This window comes from Oncorhynchus gorbuscha, linkage group LG23 (genome assembly GCF_021184085.1).
Source record: "Oncorhynchus gorbuscha isolate QuinsamMale2020 ecotype Even-year linkage group LG23, OgorEven_v1.0, whole genome shotgun sequence".
In the NCBI taxonomy this organism is placed as follows: Eukaryota; Metazoa; Chordata; class Actinopteri; order Salmoniformes; family Salmonidae; genus Oncorhynchus; species Oncorhynchus gorbuscha.
The window spans coordinates 37,701,466-37,715,987 of record NC_060195.1 but is presented as its reverse complement, the minus strand read 5'-3'; the positions used below and the strand labels follow the sequence as shown (position 1 = coordinate 37,715,987).

The following is a 14,522-nucleotide window of genomic DNA, read 5'->3' as shown; positions in this document are numbered from 1 at the left end:
AATTGCATTCGATTTGGAACCGACCTGGCGCCAGGTGCACCGCTTTGTCCAACGGGGGTCGGCTCAAAATAAAAGGAATGTAATTATTAGGATTCTGTTTCCCATGCAAAACTGATTGTTAAATCTTTCTTCCAAATTAAAACGAGTTAAATGTAAACATTTATTTTATGGAAAATAATGTTTCTGGACGTTGCACGATACCTCTTATTATTATTATTACCTCCCCCCTATTGGCCTAGCTAGTAGCTAACTAGCCTCGGGACTCGAAACTCACCCAAATATTAAGAACTTGAAAACATCAGCCCTGCATGTCAGGTATGCCCTGTTTTTGGTGAACTGCTTTCCCCAATATTCAAGTAACTGATTGTTTATAGTTCTGTCTCAAGCGGTGATCAAACACAGGTCGTCGCGACAAACTTGCCCTGGTTTGGCTAGCTAGTCAGCTAACATGTATTCCTTGATCAGGACTATCTGTTCCATTATACATAACGAGTCATTGGACGAAGGCGTCTTCTGTGCGAGGGAGTATCTTTAACGACACTCGGTCTGAACATGAAAACGATTCGCTTGCGGTACGATTTTTGAAGCATAATGACCTTATCTTTTAACATCAAATATTAATATTTTTCAAACAAAAGGTTAAATTGTTACACAACTTCATAGCGTTTGGGTTCCCACACGGCCATATTTCCATGTTAGTGTTTGTTTACGCACACAGCTAACGTTATCTGCGAATCCGATCACCTGTGTAAACGGAAGACAAACGCCACAAACATGTCACTGAAAAATACTGTCCGCTGCAACTGTTAACCCGGTACAGTAAGTGCATTTTGCATTTGTGAAATTGTTTTAATGTGATATGAAAGTAGAGGGTTTTGTGTTTCTAGAAACGTACCCCAATTGAGAATCGATTCATGTTTAGATGGAGTATTTGGCTGTTTTGGCTTCCAGAGCCAATTCGCCTTAACAACATATAAGGAAGGTCCTTGGACTAAGGAGTAACGAACGTTAGGCTAGGTCACTTTTCTTTATACCGGGGGTTACAGTTTCACGTAACTTTCGAGTCCCAACAGTTCTCAAAATGCGTAGTAATTATCCCCTTGTCTTTTAATGTTGTCACATGTACACTAACCCATCGCAGCAGGCGTAAAATAAACGTACATGTACAGATTCATTGGGACACAATTACAATGCCTATGTAGCCAGCTAACTAGCTACATACCTAGCATCTCCTGTAGAACATGGTTAGCTGACAGGCTGTGTTTAGCATCGACGATGGAGCATGCAATCGGACACTTTATAGTTTGAGTTAGCAGACTTGCTAGAAGTGAAGTGCTGGCTGTCAGACTCGTCACTAACAGACATAATGTTTGGAAGCTAACGTGACAGGGGCAAAGGCAGGGTAATGTTACTCTGCTGAACAGGGATATTTCAGGATTAACAGCCGTTTAAATCAGGGGGATTTGATGTGTGTGCTGCATGGAGATGATTAGTCGTCTGCTAACAGTAGGTCACACGACCTCCAACATTCAGCAGCCTGTTTTCACAGATGCAGACACGGTCCGTGTAGAGAAGGCTTAGGGTTGTTTTAGTGCTAATAAGATATGTAGTGTTTGCTTTAAATATATCATCTACAGAATATTTTGTATGTCAGGTGTTGTTGATTGTACCGGTATGTACTTTTGTGCGCCTCTGCCATAGATGCGGGTGTGTAGAATAGCTAGCTAGGTTTTTGAAGGTTGTAGTAGAGGTGTGTTCTAATGCTCAGGTTCCACCATTGCCTTAGAACCGTTTTCAGTGTTCTAACGGAACAGGACTTTTCCCGCAGGTGTTACATGAGATCTGTGCGGATGAGTGTGCTGTTGTATATTTATGAATACGTGTGTGAGAGAGAGAGCGTGAGAAACGCTTTTAGATACCCGTTTTGACCTCGTTAGTCACTACTGGGAAATGAAGATGGAGTACAGTTGACATAATTGTCAGGTTTCAACACACGACCTGCCACTCCCTAGACGTACACACACTTCTGTGGCGTTCAACAACTAGCTACGCAAAGAACACGTTATTGTCACACCTTGCAACAATATGTTGTTCTTGGCCGTGTTTGTGGTTTTGTGTGTGTAATTCCTAATGGTTGACGCTTGTGGTGTTGGTTAATGCTATTGGTGTAATCTAGTAGTTGTGTAACATGCCCTCTGTTTCCATGTGTTTCAGGAGGTGCTGTCATAGACAACAACCGTGTGCTAGAACACTGGACTGAGACGACCTGCAGTTGTCTGAGTGGCTTCCTCTTTCTGCGTGGCATCATGGGAAAGGAGGCGTGTCTACGGTGGTTTCAGAGATGGGATGGGTTTTACCTGCACTGTTACAAAGACTAAAACAAACCGCTAAAAAAACAGCTAATTGACCAAGTTGATCAGACAAGACTGATCTCACCTGTGGATATGAACGCTCTCTTAGACGGACAGAGCACTGAATAGTGTATACAACATTTTTAGAGCTTTTGTATACAGGCTTTTTTTTAAAGCTGCATGCGGGCTTGGATTTTTACTGGGCAGCTTTACATGTTTTTTATTTTATTTTTTGTCCCAACGGCTGCCTCCCCAGAATATAGACCCTGGAACTATCCCCTTTGCAAGCATTCTGTCACACTTTTCTGTCTCACCCAATCACATTGTCTCACACACACACACTCAGTGCCTAGATACACCTTGTACAAGACCAGAGTTCAGTGGATGGTCACTGCTCTGCTAGACACCACTGTTCTGTTGTTTTACAGGCAGTCCTGCTACAACCTCCTAATTTCTGCCCCTTACAAGAGAGTTTGTAAATAGTAGTGATAGATGTAGGTTTTGATCCCTGTGGAGGGTTAGGGTTGGTTTGTTGTCTCACCAGGTCAGGAAGTATTTGTAAAAGCAGTTAATTGTGTGTGCCCTTGTGGGTCTTTGTTACAGTAGACAGGAAAGATTTGGTTGATTTATGTATATTGTTGCACCAAATAAGGTTACATGAAAGCCACACGGAAATATATTTTTTTTAAAGTTGCAATTATTTTTGTATGATATTGTATAGTTTTGTTTTCAAAAGATATAAAATGTATAGCTAGCTATCTAGCTAGCTGTAGATCTACCTGCAAAGATCTACACATATGCAAACAAAGGTGTAGACTTTACTATAAAATAAGTATTTAAGTTTAAGTGGTTTTTGTGGCCAAAGTGCAAATATCTGGCTACCTTGAGATGTTTCTCCCAAATGGCTGCTTTCTTTAATAATACTATTTCTGCTACCTAAGACCCTTCCCATCTACCATCATGCCCCCTTATCCCATACGGACACTGAGGTCTTCCCTCTGACCTTTCCAACATCCTTCTCTTTAGATATACCTCTTCTACCTCGCTCCCTCCTCCTCTCTCCCTCCCTCTGATGCCGGGGTTCAGTAGTGGGGGACTAGGTGGGGAGGTGGGTGGCCCCGCCGCCTCTCCTCCCTGCCCGTTCCGACCCAGTCGCTTCGTTCCCGTCTCCGCGGCAACCACTTTCCTGGTCGGCTCCACCACGCTCTTCTTCTGCTTCACGTAAGTGACACTCACTCACACACACACACTGAATTCCATATAAACATTCTGTCTCTCACCCCATCCCTCTCCCTCCAGGTGTCCGTGGTTGTCAGAGCATGTCTCCTCCATCATTCCCATCTATAACGCTGTGGTCTTCCTCTTCACCCTCGCCAACTTCTGCATGGCCACCTTTATGGACCCAGGGGTCTTTCCCAGAGGTAAGCAGAGTGTGTGTTAGAGATGCCTGTCTTAATAAGGTGAAAAGAAAGTGTTTCAGTGTGTGTGTGTTCACAGCGGAAGAGGATGAGGATAAAGAGGATGATTTCCGCGCTCCGCTCTATAAAACGGTGGAAGTTAAGGGCATTCAGGTCCGGATGAAGTGGTGCTCCAGCTGCCGTTTCTACAGACCGCCCCGCTGCTCACACTGCTCTGTGTGTGACAACTGTGTGGAGGTAAACACACACACACACTACTCCAGACTGCCACCGTACTAACATTACACGCGGTATGACAGGTGACAACTGTGTCGTAACAAGTTGTCAGAGGCAGCCGTAGAAATATCAGCAAAACATAAGTTATTTGATTGGTATTTTGTGTTGTCTTATTTCTTGACGCTTTTGTGACCGTGTGTGTGTGTGTGTGTGTGTGTGTGTGTGTGTGTGTGTGTGTGTGTGTGTGTGTGTGTGTGTGTGTGTGTGTGTGTGTGTGTGTGTGTGTGTGTGTGTGTGTGTGTGTGTGTGTGTGTGTGTGTGACCTGGCAGGACTTTGACCACCATTGCCCTTGGGTGAACAACTGTATCGGGCGCAGGAACTACCGTCACTTCTTCCTGTTCCTGTTGTCCCTGACGATCCACATCATGGGAGTGTTTGGCTTCGGCCTGCTGTACATCCTCCAGCACCAGCACCAGCTGGACAGTGTTCACTCCTCTGTCACGTATCCTTATAGGCTGTGTCTAGACCTGACAGGTTCATGTAGCTTTAGTGTTCCGATCTGATCTCGTCATGCATCTACACCTACATTTAAATGTGTCCACGGTGTGTCCGGATTCCCTTTTCCCGCGCTATATTCAAATGCCGGTATCCATTCTACAAACGGTGGAATAGGCTAAATATGATACCGCAACAGCAACCGATGGCAGTAGCTAACTACTGTAGCTAACTAGCCGGCTAACCTCTGTTAGCTAGCAAGCAACGCTAAAGGGATTGAAAATAGGTCAGCATAACTTTAGCCAAACAAAAATATATATATGTTTTTTAGTTAGCTAGCTGGTTAGCGTTTAGGAGTCCAGCAAACACGTTCCTCACACGCTAGGAACGTATTTCCCCCAACGTTATAATGAAAAGGTGCCTCTCGTTCCCAAAACACCATTTTTGTGGAGACTTGTGGGAGGAGCGCTGATGACGTCGCCCACTCTATATGCTTTTGGTAGCCTGATTGTGTCCAGGCTGAGGAGAAATCTACACACAATGTATCTCTGACCAGCTCCTGAAGTGGTCAGACAGATCTGAACACAATCAGACCACAAAGCCACTTTTGTGCGTCTAAACCCGTCTTTTCAATGCGATCTTCCTATTCTGATAGCAGAAGTCTCAATGTAAGTGTCAAGTGTAGACACGTCCATAGACACACACACAGTCTTGTTGTCGCGCTGATTTAGGTTGTGTCCTTGACTGTGTGTTCCCAGTATGGCTACGATGTGTACCGCTGGTCTCTTCTTCATCCCAGTAGCAGGTCTTACTGGTTTCCACATGGTACTGGTAGCTCGGGGTAGGACGACTAACGAGCAGGTACGTCTGTCTATCTGGGTGTGCTCCTTTGAGAGAGACATGATCCAGATGATCTAAAAATGGATTCTCTTACTGTGTCTCTCACTCTCTCAGGTTACAGGGAAATTTAGGGGTGGAGTTAACCCTTTCACCAATGGCTGTCTTAGGAACGTCTCGCACGTGCTCTGTAGCTCTCAGGCTCCCAGGTTAGTGACCATCTCTCCTTCATTCCTCCTGTTTTCCTCTGCTGTTGCAGCTTCTGGTTGAACAAGACCCTGGGGGGGGGGGGGGGGGGGGGGGGACAGACAACACAGTGTAGCTTAAGAGTTATGGTTGTTAACTAAGTAAAACGTCTAACAATGTATATGTGTGTGTGTGTAATGGAGTATGAAGTTTGTTTCAGTGGTAAGTTTAGGGTCATTCACGTGTTTTCCCGTCTGTCAGGTACGTGGGGCGGTGGCGGGGGAAGCAGACAGTGGAGGTGCAGCCTCCCTTTCTCCGTCCTCCTCTCTCTGAGGCGCAGCTAGAGGCCAAAGTCCTGGACAACGGCATCCAGAACGACCACCACAGCAGCCGGGTACACACACACACACACACACACACACACACACACACACACACACACACACACACACACACACACACACACACACACAGATCTAACATACAGGGGGTTTTCACAGATGCAGCGCTCGCTCTCATTTGTGTCATATGAACAGTCTTGTCCCTTTCCTGTCCCTGTCAGTCTAAGAGCAGTTTGGAGCAGATGGAGAGCCAGTCAGCAGATGCAGAGCCTCCACCTCCTCCCAAACCGGAGGTCCGCTACCCTGGCCTGCCCCGCGCAGACACAGAGGGTGAGCAGTGAACCCACGCTCAAGTATCCCACACGGGCGTGCTGTCTAGTTTGTAACACTGTTTTTTATATATAGACATCTTTTCTTTTTTTTTCTCAGAAAGCAGCTTGCTGTCTGAAGGTCCGTCCACTCCCTCTATGTACAAGTACCAGCCGGCCTATAGCAGCCCACAGAGGAACCACACAGCTCTGACACACCCAAACAAGGTACGCGTACACACACGTTAAACAAAAGGTCAAATCCGTTGATGGATCAGCTGTAGAAGGGTTAAGCCGAGGGCATCCAGGTGGGACGAGCAGAGGTTTCTGACAGCCCCCTCTCTTGGTCCTGTCCCTTCTTTCCTTTGTGCTTAACTCCACCCCCCTCTCTTTTACTTTGAATTGATCGCTCAGTGGCCATCGGTTGATGAGTAAGTCTGTTAGTGTCATCTCTCTGTGTGTGTCGTGAATGTCTGTGGAAAGGTCTGTGCTCGTGACTCCATCTACTTCCAATGCCTGTATCCTCTGAGGTGTTTGTTCTTGTGGTGCTGATGTTAGTGGTCTTGATCTTGTGATTTCCCCAGAAGTCCTCTGTCTTGTTGGCTCTCTGTAGAAGTGTCTGTTGTCTTCTGTTGAGGAATGTCTTCTCAAAGTAATCCCTTTTGTAACATATGTTTCCACCCTCCCTCCCTCTCTTCATTCTACCTTCACTACCTCTTACTGCTCTCCTTGCCTCTCTCTGTCTCTCTATCTCTCGCTCTCCAGATGATTCGTGGGGACAGTCTGGACTCCCCCTCCATTCTCCAGTCGAGTCGCCAGGCCAGCTATCGGTCTGAGCCCAGCAGCCTGGATGGGGGGTCGGTAATTGGTTTGGCGGCACGTGGAGGGGAGAGGGGCGAAGGCCCCGGGGGGTCCAGTGGGACGGGTGGGGAGGTTGCGGGGGGTATCTCCGGGTACTCCCTAGGGGGGCGGTCGTACACTTCTTACCCCTCCTCTCTGGTCCTGTCCACCGGTGGTTCTCACTCCTCCAGCATGCGCTCTGCCCACACACACCATAATACTCTGGGCACGCTCCAATCAGAGGGCACCACCGACACCAGCTACAAGAGCCTGGCCAATCAGACACCTCAGAACGGCAGCCTGTCCTACGACAGCCTGCTGACACCGTCCGAGAGCCCTGAGTTTGAGTCGGCCGCTCACGAGTTGTCTCCACAGAAGCCCCACGCCCCTGCAGTGTTTCCCCCGGCAATGACCACCTCGCCGCCCCCCGGGGTCAGGGACGTACCCTTGCAGGGGTACACCTCACCCTTCCTCTCAGCACAGATGGCCCAGCAGAGAGAGGCCTCTTTCTCCTCCCCCAACAGGGCATACCTCCGCGCCTTCAGCCCTCCCCCGCCGAATCCCCCACACGCTGCCCACCCTGAGACACAGCTCCACCTCCTCCACCAGGACTCCAGACACCCACACCTACGTGCCACCTCCTCCATTCGCCCCCTTCCTCCCGTCTCTGAACAGCCCTCCCCCTCCTCCCCGCATGCCTGTTCCCCGGACCCCCCGGTGTCTCCCCCGCCCAGAGGCCCCTTCCTAAGGAAGTCCCCCTCCTACACCGGGGAGGCAGGGCTCCAGCACAAGGCTCGGCCAATGGGAGGAGGCAGTTTGTCGGGAGAGAGCGGAGTCAGAGTGACCCAGGCTCCACAGTGAGTAGAGATCTGAGCCACGAGCCTGCTACTCTTCATCCTCTTCCTCCCTGATTGATCTATATGAGCCCTCTTCCTCCCTGATCTGTGTGAGTCTTCCTCTTCCTCTTGATGTCAGTGTGTTTCTGCTGGATTGTGTGTGTTTGTCTATGAGGAGTCTGTCTTTTTAAAGTTGATCAAAACCATGCTCGGGTATAACTGTGTAGTAGGATAGATGTTTGTATCTGTAGTCTGTCTACTTGATATAGAGGTATGTGTTTAGGTGTGTGAAACAGGAGTGATTGTGTTTGTTAGCATGAGCAGTTATAGTATGCTACTGTTTTCTCACTGTCTATTTCTGGGCTCTTTTTCCTCCTTTTCAATGATCTTTCCACTCTTGTAACCTTATCATAAGGCCTGTTCTATTAGTCTATTTTTGAATCGGACCTACTCACCTCTTCTTCTCACTCCTCCCTCTGTCACCCCTATCTACATCCTTAACCCCCTCCCCTTTTCCTAACGCCTATACAATCAGATCCACCTCTCGCCCAGGCTTGGCCAATCACAGCACATCCAAACCAGTGGGCGGGGTGAAGAAGGTGACTGGCGTTGGAGGGACCACCTATGAGATATCGGTTTGAGTGACAGACATCCGCCCCAGCCGAAGATAGAATGTTCCACTGGACAGATTCCAATGTTCTTACTCTGAGGAGACTTGGAGATGGTTATTCAATCACATGCACACACACAATGAAAGGACTATCCTCTGCTCTTGGTCAATATGGAGTGGATAGTGGAACAGATGTGTTTGGCTCTCTGGTACTTCAATGACCTTAGTATCTTTATAATGCCACTGGTCATCTTTTTACTGCCGATCTTTCTTTCGTATTGGATCGAATGGCGACTGAAGTGAAACTCTGAATAACCAGTAATGGAATGGGACAACCTCTCCGCAGTCTGTGAGCCATAGACATGAACGTTGTTATGACAGCTGGGTACTAAACTCTTTAATGCATATATACAAAGATTATTTATTTCGGTACGTTAGGACATGGAGAATTTATACGATAAAATATAATCCTGGAAAGGAGGGCATTTGAACCAATCAGTATGGAGCCTGAGAGGGAGCATATGGACTGTTGGCCAATTGTGGCGTTCAGTGGTTCGAGACTTCCTGTCCCATTCAAATGGATGGACCAATCACAATGGATCACCCATGTAATTAGTCTGCAGCCAATATTCAGACTGCAGAGATGATGCCTCAACCTCTGCAAACACAGTTTAATTTGAGTTTTATAAAGATTTTTTTTTTATATTGTTTTTATAGAAATGCCTAAAGAATCTTTAAGAATTATTGGGTCAATTGTTCAGATGCTTGGAGATAGCATTTTGGGGTTTGTGAATGACTATGAATGTGAGTTAGACTAATCGCTTGTTTTGATTGATGGCTGTATCAGCCAGTCATAGAGCTCGCTGCAATTCTCATCCAAAGAGATTGGTGATCGTATATATGACGGCCAGCTGAAGAGGCCCGTCACTGAGGATGTTGAAAGCCACAAAGAAAATGTTTATTCCGAATCATAAATACAGTACACGCCTCTTTGTGGAATGTACACTAGAAATGTTAATTATTGATACATTATGCAAATTTTTGTCTTCGTAGATTTTAAATGATTTGCCTGTCATTTTGTTGTTCAAAATGTGTTCTGTCAATCAGTGCTAGAAAAACTTTAAGGATGGTCAGCCAAACATGTTAAGAGTGTGAGGGGTCATGTTTATTTTATCGGACAGGAAAACCTTTGAGTCCTGAACACAATTTCAAACCAATCTCTATATCCAGGAGTTAGAGGAAGTTGCCCCTACACATTGAGGCCGTTTGCCCCTAATTGTTAGGGCACTAAGGGAGTGTAAACTGGTTCTAAATCTATTCCCAGAAGTGTAACTTCTACTCAGAGACCACATCCCTATCATAGTGCCTTGTCCTTAGATTCTAATATAATTGGAAGATTCCAACAAATCAAATTCTGGGGGGTGATATAAATATAGGTATTATTTTGTCTTTGTTTGTATATGTATGATGTGTCTAGGAGGCTACAGATGCCGGGGTTGGTTTGAAATTGAGGACTGTTTTGATCGTTTTTTGCCTTGAGACCGTTCGTAGTAAAACAAAGCGTTTGAAAAATATATTTTAAAGTATTTCTTACAACTATTGTATTTCATATTTTTAATTGGTTTTGTTGACATTCTGGCCTCTTGATTTCCTTATCTGCTTTCTGTTGTTTAAAAAATATATATATATCTTTATGGTACAGTGAACATTTTGCCCATGAATAGGTTTAGGAAGGCACAGTCAGAAACAGAAAGATGTGTTTGTGTGTCAGGAGTGTGCGTGGTTGAGAGGAGGAGGAGGAGGTGTGTTTAATCCAAGCCCACTACAGAGTTGGAATGTCAAAGCTAGCTGAATGTAGCACGTTTTATGTTCAGGGAATTCTGAAGCACACAAACTATCAACCAATCACACAGCAGTGTGGCCACAGTCAGTGTTTGTATGCACCCCCTCCCCATGTAGGTGTGCATGTGATTCTGTGTGTTGTTGAATGCACTCCCGGTGTGTATGTGTGAGAATATCCTTGTCAAATGCACACCTGGTTTATATGAGTACAAGCAGTCAGACATACAGGGTTAGAGAGAGTCTTACTTTCTCCTGGTGGGGAAGGGGGCTTTGAACAACAGAATATACGTGAGTAAATAAGAATGCTGCTATTGTTGTGGGTTGTGCTGAATGGAGAGTGTCAAATATTTCTGATGAACATGGAGAAGACATTTCCAAAATGGCCTTAAGAGTTTAAGGTGTCTTCTCAGAATAAAAGGTCAACCTGACGGAAAAGCGTGTCTGTCTTCAATCCAAGATCAGCCAAGAGTGTACGGGGGTCTCAGAGCATTGAAGGGTTTTATTTCACTTTTGGCAGAACAGATTATAGCCTACAAACTGTCAGTTTAACTAATATGGATGAATGAGTGAGATGGTAGTGTAAGGCATTTTCATTTAAATCATTTAAAGGCCCAGTGCAATCCAACTTGATTTTCCTGTGTTTTATATATTTCCACACTGAGGTTGGAATAATATTGTGAAAATAATGTTAATGCCCTTTTAGTGTCGGAGCTGTTTGAAAAGAATTACTGTAATTTCAGCCTGTTTTGATGGGAGGGAGTTTTGGCCTTCCATGGTGACATCACCATGTGGTAAATTAGTTCCAAACCTTTACCAAATCAAAATCAAATCGAATTTCTTTATATAGCCCTTCGTACATCAGCTGATATCTCAAAGTGCTGTACAGAAACCCAGCCTATAAAACCCCAAACAGCAAGCAATGCAGGTGTAGAAGCACGGTGGCTAGGAAAAACTCCCTAGAAAGGCCAAAACCTAGGAAGAAACCTAGAGAGGAACCAGGCTATGTGGGGTGGGGTACCAATAACTAGTTTTCCCTTCCCCACTCAAACCACTTCCAGAAAGTCTTAGAAATTTCTCAAGCAAGAATTTTGCTATTTTTTTAAAAAACCATTTTGTTTTAAATTGATCACAATTTAGGTGCTTCATTGTTACGCAGAATAATCTTAATCTATTGAACTGCTGCATTGGACCTTAAGGCAACAATAATTAGGACGGTTAGATGTTTCCGTTTTAGATGGCTCATTCTGCCCAAGGTCTTGAATTAACTTATACTAGTAGTCTGATAATACAACAGCGATATAACAGACAAGGGCAGATTATATGACTAGCAGTGAACTGTGTGCACGACTGGTAGAGGAATCTAGTCCCTGTTCTCCCTTAGTCGCTACTGGTCTTTCTTGCTCTCTGCTGGGGTGTCCGGTTCAGGTTGAGGCTCTTTGCTGCCCTCTGGTGGTAAGGGGCTGTTCTCACCACGACCCTTTATCTTCTTTGATGCCTCGAAGAGTTCGTTCAAGTTGAACTCGCGGATGATGTTCTCCTAGAACAGAATGAGACAAACGGGTGTGTGAGTGGGGAACCAAAGCCATTCACACACTTCAAAAAGTAAGGCGCGCATACACACACAGATTAGTGATCCCCACACAACACACCTCGCTGAAAGTCCAGGACACTGCTCGACACTTATTGTCCACCATTGGACGTCTCATGACCTCCCGCCCTGACTGGAAAAGCACCAATGTGGGGAGCTGCTTGGCCAGAGGGGAGGTGCTAACCTTGTACCTGCAGAGAGGGCAGAAATAGGAGGCCCCTTCTCATCTAACTTCTAGACAGACTGTAGACTGCATGTCAATATAAATGACATTTTTGTTTGCATTCTGGTGAAAATGTAGTTTGTAAGAGACACTACCAACATCCGAGAGGGAAAGCCTTACCTCTGAGCCACCTCTCCGTACCGGCCAGCGTCTATCTTCCCAAACCGCAGTCCTGCACAGTTATACCTGCATAACGGAGGAAGAGAACAAGCGACAGCCATGTTTAGTTAACACCACAACATTAGAAAGATGTGTTTCGCTGGGGGGGAAGAGTAGAGGAGGGGTGAAGTCACGCTGATAGAGGAGAGATGGAGCGAAAAGAGGAAACGGGAAGAATACTAACTTGAGGGAAAGGTCGGCAAAGACGGGGGCGAAGGACTGACACTGGGGAGACCAGTTAGCATAGAACTCAACGATCCACGTCACGCGAGTATCATGATTCAGCTCCTCCTGTCCAATGGGATTAGACCAGATCAGATTACCTGAGTAGATCACAATCACTGTATCAGTAGTCTGGTTTCCAGCCAGGTGTCTCCCTACTAATAGTATTGTCACTAGGCTTGGCAAGCACAGATACTAGAGCAGTAGAACATGGATTAGCAACACTTAGCCTGTTGTAAATCAGCTAAATCTAATGCTCACAGTCAGTAATATGGTAACGAGAGTCTCAGTCAACTAGACTCAACAGCCTACAGTATGGCGTCGAGTCTTCACCCTCATGGCTGTCACGTCTCAAGTCTTGGATCACCCCACTTACATCTATGGTCTTTTCACTGAAGTACTTGATGTACTCTGGGCCCATGTAGAGTGGTGGTTTACAGGTCATGAGGAATGCTTGGACAGGAAAGGAAACAGAAACATTCTTGACATTGTAGAATATATAGTTGGTACTAACCCTAACTCCTAACACATGCTGTCAAATTCACTCACAGAGCACAGACAGACTGGTTGGTTTTGACCAGTAAGGTCAAAGTGCAAATCCATCCCTGAAGCAAGCATTGTCTTGTCTTAACAAGGAACTTCCTCTGGTCACTAGTTATAATGCATATTAACTGACTGAGCAGTGACATGAAGGGCAGTGTGACAAGCAGCTCACCAATACACAGAGCGAAGTAGAAGATGCCTAGTCTGATGTCCAGCCTGAAGAAGAGGATGACGTTGGCCACCTTACTGAACATAAACAGGTTCCCTGCATGCTGCTCTAATGTGACTGGAGAACAGGAGAAAGGTTAGGGTTCATGACAGAGAGAGGGGGGGGAGACTGAGGGAAGGAGTAGTGAGAGAGGGGCAAGAGAGACTGGGGGGATGAATAGAGTGATGGGGAGGGAGAAACTGGGGGGATGAGTAGAGAGAACAATAATAAGACTCAAGGATAGGGAAGGGGGGGTAGGAGGAGTTAACAAAATAAACATTGTCCCCCCCCCCTCACAACTGTATTCTCATGTTTACAAAACAAACACATTGTCAAGAGCCAATGAACAAGCAGATGAACCTTGGGAGTGCTGTAATCTCAGGAGATGGTTTACATTTACATTACATTTACATTTAAGTCATTTAGCAGACGCTCTTATCCAGAGCGACTTACAAATTGGTGCATTCACCTTATGACATCCAGTGGGACAGTCACTTAACAATAGTGCATCTAAAACTTAGGGGGGGGGTGGGGTGAGAGGGATTACTTAACCTATCCTAGGTATTCCTTAAAGAGGTGGGGTTTCAAGATGTGAGGGACCGGGTTTGTTGGGAAAATTGAAATAACAGTGTATGTGTTTGTTCTGATGTTTACTGTTTATACTGTAAACCTATGAGAGATGTTCAGTGACAACAGTGTGCTCATCCCGGCTACATGGCCAGACCTGTGTGTGTGTGTATTTGTGTTTTATTCTGCACCTACTGGCTCTTCTGTTCTTCATCATGACAATCGCACTGAGAAACATAAGAATCTCCACTTCTCTCTGTAAGACATAGGCCCCATAATATTACATGCAAGTATTGCAACATTTACGGTAACAATAAACCCCACAGGATTTAGCACAAGAGCAACTCTACCCGATACTGACCCAGTCAAAGTCGCATGGGTTCCCGTCCTCCCGTTCTGTGTTGAGGTTTTCGCAAAGTCCCGGACACTTGCGAAGTATGAGGAATGCGGAGGACATCAATATAGACAAGATGTAATAAGGCTTGAATAGCCATTTGTATATTTGAGGTAAGTGGTAAAAGAACGCAATAACTCCGGTGATCAACCCCATGTTCCCTCAGCATGAGAAGAGAAAGAAAGGGGGTTGAGCACAGTGACAGCCGTTCTTATTATACCTCAGTGGTGACAGCTGAAGCAGCAAGAGCTCAACCAAAGATTGCTCAACGTGAATGAGCGCGACATATGACACTTGACTGCGCATGCGGACACTGACAGAAAAGAAAAAACTTTTT

The 14,522-nt window shown here is 45.7% G+C and overlaps 2 protein-coding genes across 9 annotated transcripts; one reads left to right on the top strand and one right to left on the bottom strand.

Annotated features, from left to right (window-relative positions):
- The first annotated feature begins 14 nt into the window (after window positions 1-14).
- LOC124010605 (palmitoyltransferase ZDHHC5-B-like) lies at window positions 15-10,709 on the top strand. Of its 8 annotated transcripts, none has more exons than XM_046323261.1 (13): window positions 394-572; window positions 719-814; window positions 2,215-3,572; window positions 3,651-3,772; window positions 3,849-4,006; window positions 4,316-4,488; window positions 5,240-5,342; window positions 5,436-5,527; window positions 5,766-5,898; window positions 6,067-6,175; window positions 6,275-6,381; window positions 6,919-7,850; window positions 8,365-10,709. In XM_046323261.1, exons 3-13 carry the CDS (start codon window positions 3,424-3,426, stop codon window positions 8,468-8,470), a joined length of 2,184 nt encoding a protein of 727 aa, XP_046179217.1. In that variant the 5' UTR covers window positions 394-572; window positions 719-814; window positions 2,215-3,423; the 3' UTR covers window positions 8,471-10,709. The 8 variants fall into 8 exon arrangements, 7 of the variants coding, with proteins under 7 accessions (XP_046179219.1, XP_046179217.1, XP_046179216.1 ...); XM_046323260.1 differs by having other exon boundaries at window positions 719-819; XM_046323263.1 differs by lacking the exons at window positions 394-572; window positions 719-814 and adding an exon at window positions 15-315.
- Window positions 10,710-10,760: 51 nt separating this feature from the next.
- On the bottom strand, window positions 10,761-14,447 carry LOC124010609 (thioredoxin-related transmembrane protein 2-B-like). The gene is made up of 8 exons (XM_046323271.1): window positions 14,153-14,447; window positions 13,987-14,047; window positions 13,189-13,302; window positions 12,850-12,926; window positions 12,436-12,542; window positions 12,213-12,278; window positions 11,931-12,060; window positions 10,761-11,818 (listed from the first exon to the last, which is right to left on the bottom strand). Exons 1-8 carry the CDS (start codon window positions 14,339-14,341, stop codon window positions 11,666-11,668), a joined length of 897 nt encoding a protein of 298 aa, XP_046179227.1. The 5' UTR covers window positions 14,342-14,447; the 3' UTR covers window positions 10,761-11,665.
- Between the last annotated feature and the right edge of the window lie 75 nt (window positions 14,448-14,522).